Source organism: Giraffa tippelskirchi, chromosome 1 (assembly GCF_054371585.1).
Source record: "Giraffa tippelskirchi isolate mGirTip1 chromosome 1, T2T-mGirTip1v1.2.pri, whole genome shotgun sequence".
Taxonomy (NCBI): domain Eukaryota; kingdom Metazoa; phylum Chordata; class Mammalia; order Artiodactyla; family Giraffidae; genus Giraffa; species Giraffa tippelskirchi.
The window spans coordinates 144949027-144964950 of record NC_137275.1 but is presented as its reverse complement, the minus strand read 5'-3'; the positions used below and the strand labels follow the sequence as shown (position 1 = coordinate 144964950).

At 36.9% G+C, this 15924-nt stretch overlaps 1 protein-coding gene across 12 annotated transcripts in view; it reads left to right on the top strand.

The window, feature by feature from the left end:
• The window catches only part of DENND4C (DENN domain containing 4C), a 110550-nt gene that overhangs the window by 70989 nt on the left and 23637 nt on the right, over positions 1-15924 (top strand). For all 12 annotated transcript variants that reach the window (XR_014056239.1, XM_081498712.1, XM_081498781.1 and 9 more), the window contains 6 exons: positions 1203-1313; positions 2402-2548; positions 6961-8114; positions 13440-13617; positions 14448-14557; positions 14881-15056. Coding sequence is in view for 11 of the 12 variants with exons in the window: in XM_081498712.1 (XP_081354838.1) it covers positions 1203-1313; positions 2402-2548; positions 6961-8114; positions 13440-13617; positions 14448-14557; positions 14881-15056 (1876 nt within the window). In the remaining variant the exon portion in view is untranslated. The remainder of the gene's footprint in view (positions 1-1202; positions 1314-2401; positions 2549-6960; positions 8115-13439; positions 13618-14447; positions 14558-14880; positions 15057-15924) is intronic.

The window sequence follows — 15924 nt, the reverse complement described above, 5'->3', positions numbered from 1 at the left end:
TGAACCAGTCTTTACTACTGTGATGGTTATAAGGTGGTGAATGTCCTTTAGAAATGTCCTCTCGTGTGTTTGAGCACTTGCTTTCTTACATAACAGTGTTCCTGGCTCATGCTTGTACCTTCCCTGCCTGAGCTCTGGAATCAGCCAGTTCTTCAAGGATCTCAGCTTCCTTTTAATGGGCAATAGATTTTAGAAACCAAGATCTGGACCCTAGATATGCTTACTCCCTCCAGGATGGTGGTGTTCTAGACTTTGTCAGCAGAGCTAGAAAAAATTTTTATGTTATTTTAGAAATACTTCTAATTGCAACTCAGTTACACAAGTTCTTCTTTGCCTTTCTGCATGTCATTTTTTTTCTTTTGTAAAAAATCTCTCTTCTTCCACAGTAAGAATCTTGGTTCCCAACATCATCACATTTACTCAATTGCTCAGTCTTCCAGTACACATAATATAGTTTCAGCATTGCTACACACATTTCCCTGTGACGAACAAATGGAAGGAGTTCAGAATTTGACTCCTATCCCTCAGGCTTAGGGTGTATACTCAAAATAATGTATTAAAAGTTACTTGGATTAGTCCTCTCCCATCCTTTAAGTGTGGTTATGTTACTCATAAACAATAGATTTCTTTTGTTTCTGTGTACATTCAGTTTTAGTTACACCCCCACCCTCAGTTTTGCTGATTCTATTTTTGAATATGTAGAAATTACTACGTTTCCAAAAATAAAAAAGCAATATGATAACTGTAGTTAGAGAAGTTTCCATTCTAGCCCTTCCATCCTATTTTCCCCCACCTTTTGTTGGTGACCAGTTTTATTGTTTTATGGTTTATTATTCTTGCATTTCTTTTTGCAGAAGTAAGCAGGTGTATGTTTTATTTCCACTTCTGTCTTACACAAAAGGTAGCATTTTATAAATACACTCCAAAAGAAACTTTCAAAGCATCCAAATCTACTAATTTATACATGAGGAAATTAAGATTCATTGCTTTCAAGTGTGTAATAGTTTTTAGTTTTGAAATTCCTTTCTACTGTTCCTTGCTTCTTATCTTTGTTGTAAAATGTTTTGTGTGCTTTGTGAGCTTTCGTCTCTTCTTTCTTTTTAGAAGTTGAATTGCGTAAGTTGGTGGAATTTCCTTTTAACATTTTATAGCTGTACTGTAAATATATGAAAACATATGTTAGCCTTTATTCTTTTTAACAGGTGGTCAGTCTGACCAAGGCTATGGGTCTAAGGATGAACTTTTAAAGGATGATGCAGAAATTCATGTGCCTGAAGAACAAATGTCAGGAGACTTAATAACTAAAACAGAAGGTTAAGTACTGCTATTTACTTAGCTTTGCTTAGTGAGTTACGTCTATTATTTAAAAGTCTTATTTGATAATGTCCAGAAATGTAAAGTCTGAGCTTATAAGATATTATGTACTATCATCTGTGGGTTTCCCAGGTGGCACTAGTGGTAAAGAACCTGCCTGCCAATGCAGGGGACAAGAGAAGCACATTCAATCCCTGGGTCAGGAAGATCACCTGGGAGGAAGGCATGGCAACCCACTCCAATATTCTTGCCTGGAGAATTGCATGGACAGAGGACCCTGGCGGGCTACAGTCCATAGTATTGCACTGAGTTGGACACAACTGAAATGACTTAGCACCAACTCTGTCATATATGATAGATTTTTGATAGTCTCTGAATTTTAGAATTTAAGAGATTTTTAGAGACTCTGTTGGTCAGCCCTCAGTTTTGTAGAAAAGTGCAACACATCATGGTATTCACTTGCCAATGTAAAGTAACTATTTCATGACAGAACCAGGACTAAACTTTGAGTCATCAAACTTGTATTCCAGTGTACCTTTTATTTTAAAATGCTCTTTCAGTAGAAGTCCTTTAGATATCTAAGTTGACATTTTTCATTTGTAAGTTCCAATATAGTCTGTGTAGTTTTTCTTCTTTTAGGGTACTCACTGAAATAGAAATGTTTTCTAGTAATCACGTTAAGAAAATATGGAGGAATATTTGGCTTTATGATAACACGAAGTTCTTCTTGTCCTCTTACACAAAAGTTCCCTTTCTTTAATGATGTCATTTATTTTATGCTCCAGAATTATACAGAAGCAAGCCCCTCTCCTACTTGAGAAGTGATGAGGAATGTGACGAAAGGGCAGTCTTAATTGATTCACTCGGGAATGCTCAAGTTAGAATTATGAATGTTAAAATAAAGCATTTATTTCAGTCAATACTGGCAACATTTATGGCATAAAGTAAATCAGATAAATCAGTAATAAAATAATCATGTATTCATCTCCACATAGGAAAAAAAAGTCCATAAGATATATTTAAAAGTACTGTTTCTGTTCAGTACTGGTGAAAATAGGAATGATAACATCCAAATATTTTTTCCCAGAGGTGTGCAGTGTCTCTGCTGTTGTGGCCAAACATTCTCAACCTAGTGCAGAGCCCCAGAGTTCCGCTGAACCTCCTGCGTGGGGTGGCAGTATTGTGAAAGTTCCATCTGGTATATTTGATGTCAACGGCAGAAAGAGTAGCACTGGTAAGTCTTTACATTTAAGTTATTAAATATTTTTCTTCTAATTGATTTATTATTTTTTGGCTGCACTGGGTCTTTGTTGCTGCATGCAGACTTTCTCTAGTTGTGGCAAGCTGGACACTACTCTCTAGTTGTGCACAGGCTTCTTACTGTTGTAGCTTCTCTTGTTGCTAAGAACAGGCTCTAGGATGCAGGCCTCAGTAGTTGCAGCACGTGGGCTCAGTAGTTGCACCTCCTGGGCTCTAAAATGTGGGCTCAATAGTTGCAGTGCATGGACTTAGCTGCCCCTCGGCACGTGGGATCTTCCTGGACCAGGTATCGAACCTGTGTCTCCTGCACTGCAAGGCAGATTCTTAACCACTGGACCACCAGGGAAGTCCGACACTTTTGTTATTAAGTGTTTAAAAAACATACTTCTGTAGGTCCATGTGTGTCTTTAGTGACATTATAAATTGCTCACTTAATTGTAATGAACATGCTGAAGAGTCAAAAGTAATAAACTGAATCCTGTAAATGGGCTAAAGAGGAAATTAGTTATTTAAAAATACTTCATTTTTAAAAGGAAGAGTATTAGGTATGTTTAGACGTTGTTTGGAAAACATTTTTTAAAAAATAAGACTGCATTCATGTATTCTGTAATATTTTTAATTTTTGTTCATTTATGGCTGCACTGGGTCTTCATTGCTGTGTGCAGCCTTTCTCTAGTTGCGGTGAGCCAAAGCTACTCTCCACTTGTGATGTGTGGGCATCTTCTTGTAGTGGCTTCTCTTGTTGCAGAGCACAGACTCTAGGGCTCGTAGGCTTTCAAACACGGGCTCAGTAGTGGTGCATGAATTTGGTTGCTCTGCAGCATGTGGGATCTTCTCGGACCAGAGATCAAACCTGTCTCTCCTGCTTTGGCAGGTGGATCCTTAACCCTGGACTACCAGGGAAGTCCTGGAATACTTTTCTTATTGTCGTGCCTGTTCTGAGTTCTGTCCTCCTTTCTTATGGTTGATAATGAGAGAGGAACTGTAGGATGGGCCTCGTACTCATCCTGAACAGAGAGGCAATTATGTGGTCAAATTCCAAAGGGCTTGTGCGTAGCAGGGTAATTCCTATACCTGAAAGGAAATGGAAGAAAAAAATTCATATCACTTAGGTTCTACACAAAAATACCAGCAGGTCTTTAATTTTTGCCCAATTATTATAGGTATCCTGAGCAACTTCTTATTTATGATTAAGTCATACAGTCACAGTGTTAGTTGCTTAGTTATATCCGACTCTTTGCAATCGCATGGACTGTAGCCCACCAGGCTCCTCTGTCCCTGGAATTCTCTAGGCAAGAGTACTGGAGTTGGTTGCCACTCCCTTCTCCAAGGGATCAGTATTTGTAATGAATAACTCTATTGGGTGTAACTCCCATAAATTTGAGTTTACTACTTTCAATTATGTTGCAGCCCTCCCAAATACCCTTAAGGCAAACATTTAAGTGAATGATTTTAAAAGACAATGAGATTGGCCTGCGTTATTGCGTTTTGTTCGTAGTAGCTACAGTTCACTTCCCTAAAGTCAATTGTCTTATCTGTAAGTGTATCTGTTTATGACGTCATAGAAGTTAATTTGCTTAGCTTTTTAATGTGGAAATACTTCTCATTCCTCAAGTTGTTTTTTTTTTTTTTTAATCATGATACCAATTTTCATTATTTTGCAGGGGGTGAGGGGTTTTGTTCAAGGGGTGCAGCTAAATGTTTTTTTGAAAAAGTAATTGATATATATATTCTTAATCCTATTTTCCTAACGTATTGATAGCAGATTAAAAAGAAAAAAGGAGGGCAGAGTTTTCTTCATCAAATGTTTAGAATCTTCTCAGAATACTGAAATGGACATAGTTTGGGGACTGGTGTGTTTTTTTCTCTTTTTATTGATCTTATTTCCATGTTACATTTTGATGTAGAAAGAGTTATTCTATTAAGAAAGGAGGAAATGGAATGAGGCTTTTGCCAATATGTCAAACATTTTATTTTACATATGTCAAACATATTTTAACATATTTTAAGTCAAAGTCAACTTAAAATTGAACAAAATGTGCCACTAAACTCCTAGAAATAAGAACCAGTAAATTTGCAACGATCTTTTCTAAAATATTGGTATAATTTTTTTGAAGCAGATACAAACTTCGGAGCTACAAAACAGGCTAATTTAATTCCCCTGAAAGCTTTAAAAAATATCTCTAAATGCTTATTATTAGTTCTCTTTAGTTGGTTGATTATGATTATTAGATACCAATTTGGAATATTAAAAAGAATCTTGAAATCAATTTTAAAGATTAAAAAAAGACTTTATCAAAAGACAACTTTTGCCCCAAACTCTAAGGTTATTACACTTTTTAAAAAACCAATGAGAATCCTAAATATGAATTCTTAGACTTAAGTTCTGCTAATCCCAGTGAGTCAGTGGTAAAGAATCCACCTGCAATGCAGGAGATCCTGGTTTGATCCCTGGGTCAGGAAGATCCCCTGGAGGAGGGCATGCTGACTAGAGAATCCCATGGACAGAGGAGCCTGGCGGGGCTACAGTTCATAGGGTCACACATGACTGAAGCGACTCAGCATGCATGCAGTGATGCAACTAGAGATAGTTTTTGGTCTTGGCATGGAAAAAACTGCATGGTAGCAAGGAGTTAATGACTGCCTGCATCTCCTAAAGCTGGGAGAGGTTCCTATAGACACTTGATGAAACATGATTGATCTCTGTGAAGGCTGGGATTATGTCTGTTTTACTCTCCATTGTATTAGCACTTCATGTAGTGGGTGCTAGTAGGCATTCAGATACTTGTTGAAGGAATAAACTTAACAGAAAAAATTGTGGCTATTCAGATTTTATTAGGCTTCTTATCATTTGCTGATTCTAAGCACTCCATTCTAGATCCTTTTATTCAGTACTTTGGAGAAGTAAGACTTTGGCTATAGCAAATATGTAATTTATAACTATGAGTTTGCTTTGTGCAGAGTAGATTTCTGGTATATACTTGTTGAATTAGGTATATGAAATCTAGAATAGAAGAGATTATTTCCTTTTCTGTCTGTTTAGCTGCTAAGTCGTATCTAACTCTGCGACCCCATTGACTGTGGTGCGCCAGGCTTCTCTGTCCTTCACTATCTCCTGGAATTTACTCAGACTCAAGTCCATTGAGTCGGTGATGCCATCTAATCATCTCATCCTCTATCACCCCCTCCTTCTCCTGCCCTCAGTCTCTCCTAGCATCAGGATCTTTTCCAGTGAGTCAGCTCTTCTCATCAGGTAGCCAAAATATTGGAGCTTCAGCTTCAGCCTCAGTCCTTCCAATGAATATTCAGGGTTGATTTCTTTAGGATTGATGGTTTGGTCTCCTTGCTGTCCAAGGGATTCTCAAGAGTCTTCTCCAGCACCACAATTAGAAAGCATTAATTCCTTGGCATTCAGCCTTCTTTATGGTTCAACTCTCATATCTGTACATGACTACTGGAAATAGTTTGCTTTGACTATATGGATCTTTGTTGGCAAAGTGATGTCTCTGCTTTTTAATATGCTGTCTAGGTTTGTCATAGCTTTTCTTCCAAAGAGCAAGCGTTTTTTAATTTTGTGGCTGCAGTCACCATCCACAGTGATTTTGGAGCCCAAGAAAATAAAGTCTGTCACTGTTTCCATTGTTTCTCCATCTATTTGCCATGAAATGATGGGACCAGATGCCATGATCTTTGTTTTTTGAATGTTGAGTTTTAAGCCAGCTTTTTCACTCTCCTCTTTCATCCTCATTAAGAGGCTCTTTAGTTCCTCTTCACTTTCTGCCATTCAAGTGGTATCATCTTCATATCTGAAGTTGTTGGTATTTCTCCTGGCAGTCTTGATTCCAGCTTGTGATTCATCCATCCTAGCATTTCACATGTAAGTTAGATAAGCAGGGTGACAATATACAGCCTTGACATACTCCTTTCCCAATTTTGAACCATTCCTTTGTTCCATGTCTGGTTCTAACTGTTGATTCTTGACCTGCATACAGCTCTGCTGTTTCTTTTTAGGTCTGCTGTTTAACGCAGAATATATTTCTTAAGTTGAATATAAAACTCTTAAAATATAAAACATGTTTATAGATTATATTTATTAATAGATGTGATATCTGTCAGTGAACAATACAGGTTTATACAGTATATTGCATGATCTTTCTTAAAATGTATATGTATATGCATAGAGGATTAAAGGCATATTAGACATTAAAATGTTGTTAAGACACAGGGTGAAGCAGTGTTTTTGGACTTTTTCTGTATACCATCTAACCTTTCTGAATCTTTTACTCTGAGTATGTCTCACTTTCAAAAATTAGAAAAAAATGTTTGTTTAATAAAAGTTACATCAAAAAATAGATGTATTTTTAATATTGTACTTTCTCTTTTTAGGTAGTACATCAAATGTATTATTTTCTAGTCAAGATCCAGTTGAAGATGCTGTCTTTGGTGAAGTTATTAATCTCAAGAAGAATGGTGACAGAGGAGAAAAAAGACAAAAGCATTTTCCAGAGAGAAGCTGTAGTTTTAGCTCTGAAAGTCGAGCAGGAATGTTACTTAAGAAAAGCAGTTTGGATTTGAATTCAAGTGAAGTGGCTATTATGATGGGAGCAGATGCCAAGATTCTCACAGCACTGACAAGTCCTAAGACTTCTCCACTTCATAATGCAAGAACCCATAGCTTTGAGAGTATTAGCTGTCATCCAGCTGACACTAGGACTCGTGTGTCTGAAAGCACTTGGGATTTGGAGCACCGATCATCGGTGTTAGAGATGCTTGAAGAAAGCCAAGAGTTGATCGAACCTGTGGTTGATGAAAATGTAGCTAAAGCTACTATGACAAAGGAGACATGTGACAGTCTACAAAATGATAGTAATCAGTCCAGAGACTCGAAAGCAGGATCCAGAGAGCTAGCAAATAAGAGAAATAGTTTATATGGTGTTGCTAAAGCTGTTGAGAGGGAAGATGTTGAAACTGGACTAGATCCTTTGTCACTTTTAGCTACTGAAGGTATAGGAGAAGAAACTGATTCAGAAGAGAAGTTGTTTTCTCCAGTTATTGCACGTAATCTGGCTGATGAAATCGAAAGCTATATGAATCTAAAGAGTCCCTTAGGTAGCAAGTCTTCTAGTATGGAACTACATGGAGAGGGAAACAGAGAGTCTGGTGCTACCAGTGCATTTATTCACTCTTTAGAGAGGAGATCAAGCCTACCTTTAGATCATGGTCCGCCAGCACAGGAGAGTCCTGAAAGTGAAAAGGGCTCCCCTGCAGTGTCTAGGTCTAAAACTTTCACGGGGCGTCTCAAGCAACAGACTCCCTCCCGAAGTCCTAAGGAACGTTCAACTTCTTTATCAGCACTGGTCCGTTCTTCACCACACGGCTCATTGGGTTCTGTGGTAAATTCTTTGTCAGGGCTAAAGCTGGACAATATCCTCTCAGGACCCAAGATGGATGTGCTAAAATCTGGTATGAAACAAGCAGCAACAGTAGCCAGTAAGATGTGGGTAGCTGTAGCATCTGCCTACAACTACTCAGATGATGAGGTGAGAGTGTTTTATGTGTGTCATCTATCTGATGTTGGAATGTTTGGAGTATTTTTTTAATATATGAATTATTATTTAGATTTTTCTGGTAATTTTGTTTATTCTATCTTAAAACATGAATATCCTACTTCTTTCTTGAAATGACTTAAGTATACATGTAAGTATACATGTAATGAAGAAATAGAATATCAGGACTACTTTATAATTCCACAGCTCAGTCTAAACTAACACATTGTCTATTTAGTTGAAAGAATTAATGACTAATGTTTGATCTAATAATAATGCCATGTTGTATTTGCATATCACTTCACTTTTTTAAGTGGAGGATAATTGCTTTATAATGTGGTGGTGGTCTCTGCCGTACATCATTGTGAGTCATTGTATTTTTTTATATATATTTGGGCTTCCCTGATAGCTCAGTTGGTAAAGAATCTGCCTGCAATGCAGGAGAGTCCAGTTCGATTGCTGGGTCGGGAAGATCCGCTGGGGAAGGGATAGGCTACCCACTCCAGTATTCTTGGGCTTCCTTTATGGCTCAGCTGGTAAAGAATCCGCCTGCAATGCAGAAGACCTGGGTTTGATCCCTGGGTTGGGAAGATCCCCTGAAGAAGGGAAAGGCTACCCACTCCAGTATTCTGGCCTGGAGAATTCCGTGGACTACATACACGGAATTGACAATATAAAGAGTGTAAAGAGTCGGACACGACTGAGTGACTTTCTCTTCACATATATATGTGTATGTATATATATATAACTAGCAAGAAGCTGCTAGATGACACGGGGAGCCCAGCCTGCCACTCTAGGACAACCTAGAAGTATGGAGGGGAGTGGGGGAAGGGTCAAGATGGGGGGATATATATATATATATAGTTACATCTAATATATATATGTTATATATGTATAATTATATAATTTATGTAAAATATGTATGTTATATATTTCTATATAAATTTTATGTATTTATATATTATATATATATCTCCCTTCCATCTTGAGCCTCCCCCTGCTCCCCACCACACCTCTGGGTTTTCACGGAGTTCCAGGCCGGCTCCCTATGTCACTTAGCAGCTTCCTGCTAGTTACATTTTATACATGATAGTATATATATGTCAGTGCTAATTTCTCAATTTGTCCTACCCTCTCCTTCCCCCACTGTGTCCACCAGTTTGTTCTACATATGTCACTTCACTTTTTAAATAACTTTCACCTCTGTTACTTCTTTAAGATACATAAATCACTCTACAACTCAATTGATAGATTTCATACTGCATAAGTAAAGCTGCTAACTTTTCATTGAAGTTAAGTTGATTTTACAATACTGTATTAGTTGATTTTATAATACTGTATTAGTTTTAGGTGTACAGCATAGTACACATTATATTCTATTATCGGTTATTACAAGATATTGGGTATAATTCCCTGTTATAGACAGTAAATTCTTTTTGTTGTTTTTCTTTTAATTTTTGCATACTCTGTAGGCTATTACATTTTTTTAGTTGTGAAGGTATCATAACACATTTACGGGAGACTTGGAAAATACAAAACAAAGTTATATATAGTTATACATAGTTCCACTGTATATTCAGTTATTTTTAGGTAGATAAATTAAGATTTTTATATGGAGTTTCAGTATCAAACTCTCAAAAATTAATAGAATGAAAAGAAAAGTAGAAGGGAAGAGTAAACCTGAAAAGCACTATGAACCAATCGAAGATAATTAAGATTTCTACAGTTTTCACACAACAGCAGGCTACAAATGCTGTTCACGTTCCCATAGACTATAAACCAGGAGACTCTGGAACATATCCAGCGACATAAAACAAGGTGCAAAAATTTCATGGTCTAATGCTATTGAAGCCATAGAGAGTCTCTTCTCTTTCAGTTCAGTCGCTCAGTCGTGTCCGACTCTGCGAGCCCATGAACCGCAGCATGCCAGGCCTCCCTATCCATCACCAACTGCTGGAGTCTACCCAAACCCATGTCCATTGAGTCAGTGATGCCATCCAACCATCTCATCCTCTGTTGTCCCCTTCTCTTCCTGCCCTCAGTCTTTCCCAGCATCAGGGTCTTTTCCAATGAATCAGCTCTTCACATCAGGTGGCCAAAGTATTGGAATTTCAGCTTCAACATCAGTCCTTCCAATGAACACTCAGGACTGATCTCCTTTAGGATGGACTGGTTGGATCTTCTTGCAGTCCAAGGGACTCTCAGGAGTCTTCTCCAACACCACAGTTCAAAAGCATCAGTTCTTCTGCGCTCAGCCTTCTTTACAGTCCAACTCTCACATCCATACATGACCACTGGAAAAACCATAGCCTTGACTAGACGGACCTTTATTGACAAAGTAATGTCTCTGCTTTTTAATATGCTGTCTAGGTTGGTCATAACTTTCCTTCCAAGGAGTAAGTGTCTTTTAATTTCATGGCTACAGTCACCATCTGCAGTGATTTTGGAGCCCAAAAAAATAGTCAGCCACTGTTTCCACTGTTTCCCCATCTATTTGCCATGAAGTGATGGGACCAGATGCCATGATCTTAGTTTTCTGAATGTTGAGCTTTAAGCCAAATTTTTCACTCTCCTCTTTCACTTTCATCAAGAGGCTTTTTAGTTCTTCACTTTCTGCCATAAGGGTAGTGTCATCTGCATATCTGAGGTTATTGATATTTCTCCCAGCAGTCTTGATTCCAGCTTGTGCTTCCTCCAGCCCAGCGTTTCTCATGATGTACTCTGCATATAAGTTAAATAAGCAGGGTAACAATATACAGCCTTGACGTACTCCTTTTCCTATTGGGAACCAGTATGTTGTTCCATGTCCAGTTCTAACTGTTGCTTCCTGACCTGCATACAGGTTTCTCAAGAGGCAGGTCAGGTGGTCTGGTATTCCCATATCCTTCAGAATTTTCCACAGTTTATTGTGATCCACACAGTCAAAGGCTTTGGCGTAGTCAATAAAGCAGAAATAAATGTTTTTCTGAAACTCTTGCTTTTTCGATGACCCAGTGGATGTTGGCAATTTGATCTCTGGTTCCTCTGCCTTTTCTAAAACCAGCTTGAACATCTGGAAGTTCACAGTTCATGTATTGGTGAAGTCTGGCTTGGAGAATTTTGAGCATTACTTTACTAGCGTATGAGATGAGTACAATTGTGCAGTAGTTTGAGCATTCTTTGGCATTGCCTTTCTTTGGGATTGGAGTGAAAACTGACCTTTTCCAGTCTTGTGGCCACTGCTGAGTTTTCCAAATTTGCTAACATATTGAGTGCAGCACTTTCATAGCATCATCTTTTAGCATTTGAAATAGCTCAACTGGAATTCCATCACCTCGACTAGCTTTGTTCATAGTGATACTTCCTAAGGCCCACTTGACTTCACATTCTAGGATGTCTGGCTCTAGGTGAGTGTGAGTGATCACACCATTGTGATTATCTGGGTCGTGAAGATCTTTTTTGTACAGTTCTTCTGTGTATTCTTGCCACCTCTTCTTAATATGTTCTGCTTCTGTTAGGTCCATACCATTTCTGTCCTTTATTGAGCCATCTTTGCATGAAATGTTCCCTTGGTATCTCTAAGTTTCTTGAAGAGATCTCTATCTAGTCTTTGCCATTCTATTGTTTTCCTCTATTTCTTTGCATTGATCGCTGAGGAAGGCTTTCTTATCTTTCCTTGCTGTTCTCTTACCATCTGTTCTCTTACCATTATGGAATTATGTTAGAAATCAATATCAAAAGATATTTGAAAATACCCTACATATTTTCAAGTGCAGTGTGACATTTACCAAGAGAGATCTTTGACTTAGCCATTGAAAGCCTCAATAAAGTTAAAAGACTGAAAAAATACAGAGTGATTGCAGAGAAAAAACATTTAAATCAGAATATTAGTATCAAAATGAGAAATATCAAAGATACTTTAAAAACCTATGTAATTGGAAATTAAATGTCCGTTTTTAAATGATGGGTGTATGAAAGAAGCCATAACAAGGAAAATTAGAAAATATTTGTAACATAATAAAAAATAAAAGATATATACCAAAAGATAAATTTGTTGCATGCAGCTGAAGCTGTTCAGTGCAACTAAATACAATGTGGAATCTTGAATAAGATGTGAAAACAAATAATAGACACTAGCATAAAAGTTTGTGAAATTTGAACAAAACCTGTACTTTTGTTAATACTGTATCACATGTTAATTCCCTGAGTTTTTTTTAAAACACATACTGTTTCTTAGACAGTAAATTCTTGTTGCTTATCTATTTTACATAAAGTAGTTTGTATCTGTTAAATCCATAACCCTGATTTGTCCCTCTCCCCTTACTCTTTGGTAACGGCAAGTTTGTTTTCTGTTTCTGTAAGTCTGTTTCTGTTTTGTGTATACGTTCATGTGTGTTACTTTATAGATTCCACATATGAATGATATCATACAGTATTGATCTTTCTCTGTCTTACTTATTTCACTAGCCGTAATACTAAGTCCATCCACGTTGCTGCAGATGGCAATTTTTCATTTAGTTTAAATGGCTGAGTAACATTTCACTGTGTGTGTGTTTTTGCACTTTGGTTGCTTCCACATCTTGGCTATTTTACATACTACTGCTATGAGCATTGTGGTGCACGTCTTCTTTTTGAATTAGTGTTTCTGTTTTTTCTGGATGTATACCCAGAAGTAGTTTTGTAATACGACATATAAGTCTTCTTTAAAGCAAAAATTAAAAAGGAAGCTGCTTAGTGAAATGTTTTCTGTCTTAAAGCATCAACAGTCACTTAAAGCATTACAATCACTGTAATCAACAATTAGTGTTAACAACTTTATTCATGTTTTACTCCTCTAATGTTGGTTGTTTTCCAAATAATCATATTGCCAGCAGAAATTCTCACAATTATCTGATTTTAATGTACTCATATTATCCACATTTTTCAGATTACATAATTAAAAGGGAAATTAATTAATTTCTGTAGGATCACAGTATGTAATGGGTCTGGCTCTCTTAACTCTTAAGCCCCTCCTCTGTTTGTACTGGGGTCTCTGATTACATTGGATGCAGTGAGCTCCTAGAGTTCTTTCATTTATAGTTTGAATATTGGAATAAACCCCACAGTCCTAATATACACTAGGGGCACAGCATGATCTTAAAGCATAGGTCATTGCTTGAATGTCTTAAGAGTATGGAAGAGAAATTCCAAATAATAGAAAGAGGTCAAGGTTTCGGAACATATGGTGATGATGATTTAAGAATTATAGATTAATTTAATTCTGACAAGAATAGAGTGAATATATTCTCATTGGAGAAGATCTTATGTATGTATGTGGGATTTTATTTTTTCCAATTAAAGGAGGAAACAAATAGAGATTACAGTTTCCCAGCTGGCCTTGAAGACCATATTTTGGGAGAGAATATATCACCTAATATGAGTATCTCAGGGTTGGTCCCCAGTGAACTTACCCAGAGCAACACAAGCCTCGGCAGTAGTAGCAGCAGTGGAGATGTAGGAAAACTGCATTACTCACCAGGTAAGGGGGAGGATTGTCCTCTCTTCTGATATATATGCCCATAATTCTTATCCCTGTATGACACACATGGTAAGCCCCATTTGTCGAGATGATCGGATAGATTTGTATATAGCCACACCATATTACCACTGTTATTCTATAAGATTCTAAAGTACTGTGTGGAATCAGACTGTGGCTTCCCTGGTGGCTGAGTGGTAAAGAATCTGCCTGCAGTGCCAGAGATGTAGGTTCAATTCCTGGGTTGGGAAGATCCCTTGGAGAAGGAAATGGCAACCCACTCCAGTATTCTTGCCCGGGAAATCCACTAAGTTTATTTTTATTTGTGTATACTTGTGGATTGTATCATTAGTTCTCAAACTTTTAGTGTGTCTCAAAATCACCTGGGGTATTTGTTTATAAGTATATACAAATATCCAAGCCCTAGGCTAAAACTTTTGAGACTTAATCTGTGGAATGGGACTTTAAGAATATATATTTTTGACCAGCTTTCCAGGCGAATCAGGTATTTACTAGAGTTTGAGAATTTCTTTGCTATATTACTGAAATCTGATTCTGTGTTATCTTTTTAATTGTAATTTTATTCATTTTCTCCAACTTTTTATTATGAAAAATTTCCAATACCTTAAAAAGTTGAAAGAATCATATAGTGAACAATCATATATTCTCCACCTAGATTTAATTAACTATTGTTAAATGTACGTAAGTACATTTTGATACTAAACCGTTTGAAAATAAATTGTAGACTTCATGGTATTTCCCCCTAAATATGCATTTCCAAAGAATAAGGACATTTTCATACATAATGTGTTATGATGTTTACTTCTCTCTAGGTGAACTTCCATTTCCAAGAGTCATAAAAGGGCAGGAATTTGAAAAGTCAGATCATGGTTCTTCTCAAAACACCAGCATGTCCAGCATCTATCAGAATTGTGCAATGGAGGTAAAAGTTCTATATTCAGCCCATAACAAAGTGGCAGTAAACATATTTTTATTTCAGAGTGGCATTTTAACAGAATTCTATGATACCTTTATGGACAGAATAATAAAATAAGTCATTTTGTTGAATTTCCTTGGTGTCTTATGTAAACAAGGCAATAAGCTAGTAGTTTTACCTGTAAAGTAATTGTTCTATTATTAATTTCAAATGTGATCCACAGACTAAATACAATTCTATGTTTGTCTCAAGAGGATGGACTATTAAGACCTATTAAAGACCACTATTCACTGTAGTGGTTTTCAGTATGTGCATTTTTCTGCTCTTAGGTTTTGATGTCAAGTTGTTCACAGTGCAGAGTTTGTGGAGCTTTAGTTTATGATGAAGAAATTATGGCTGGATGGACAGCAGATGATTCAAATTTGAATACAGCCTGTCCCTTCTGTAAAAGCAACTTCTTGCCTCTTCTCAATATAGAATTTAAAGACTTAAGAGGCTCTGCAAGGTTAGTATTGTAAAAGCTCCCTTAGAGAGGTAAGTACCCTCTAAAAGGCATGACTTCTGGCGGAAGAGTTAAGTAGTCGTGGTGTGCTCCAGATGTTCCTTTCCTTGCCCTCCTTCATTTTCAGTATTTGAGAGAAAGTACTAATATTGTAGGAGGCTGTTCTTCCATGTTGTTTAACAAATTATTATTATTAATAGTTAATTTTTGGAACTAAACTTTATAGGTTATTTAAGTATATCAGTTATTATAAATTCAAAATTCTAACATTAGTTATTATTTTAATATTCCTGCCTTAATGACCTTGATTACGTGCTCTGGAACCTCCCCCTCCCAAAGAAAAAAAAAAAAAGGTGAAAGGGACTTGAACGCTTCTCTTAACTTGTTGCCCCTTTATGGTGGTGCTCTGTAATGTGAAATGACTGAATTCTCGACATTAGAAAAGGGATTAACTGATCTATAATCAGTCATTAAGTAATTGAGAGTTGGGTAACTGTTTGCTGACTTAAGTACTTACAATTTTTTTTTTCTTCTTGTGGTGATTGTAAATGGGATTGTTTTCTCAATTCCCCTTTCTGCTGGCTCATTAGTATATAGAAATGCAACAGATTTGTATTGGTTTTGTACCCTGCAACTTCACTAAATTCATTTATTACTACTAATAGTTTTCTGGTGGATTCTTTAGGGTTTTCTAGATATAAAATCATGTCACCTGCAAACAGTGAGTTTTACTTATTCCTTTCTAAATTGGATGCCTTTTTTTTTCTCTTTTTTGCCTAATTTCTATGGCTAGGACTTCTGTGTTATGTTTCAGATTTTCACCTTTGATAATGATGTTAGCTGGGGACTTGTCATATATAACCTTTTTTAT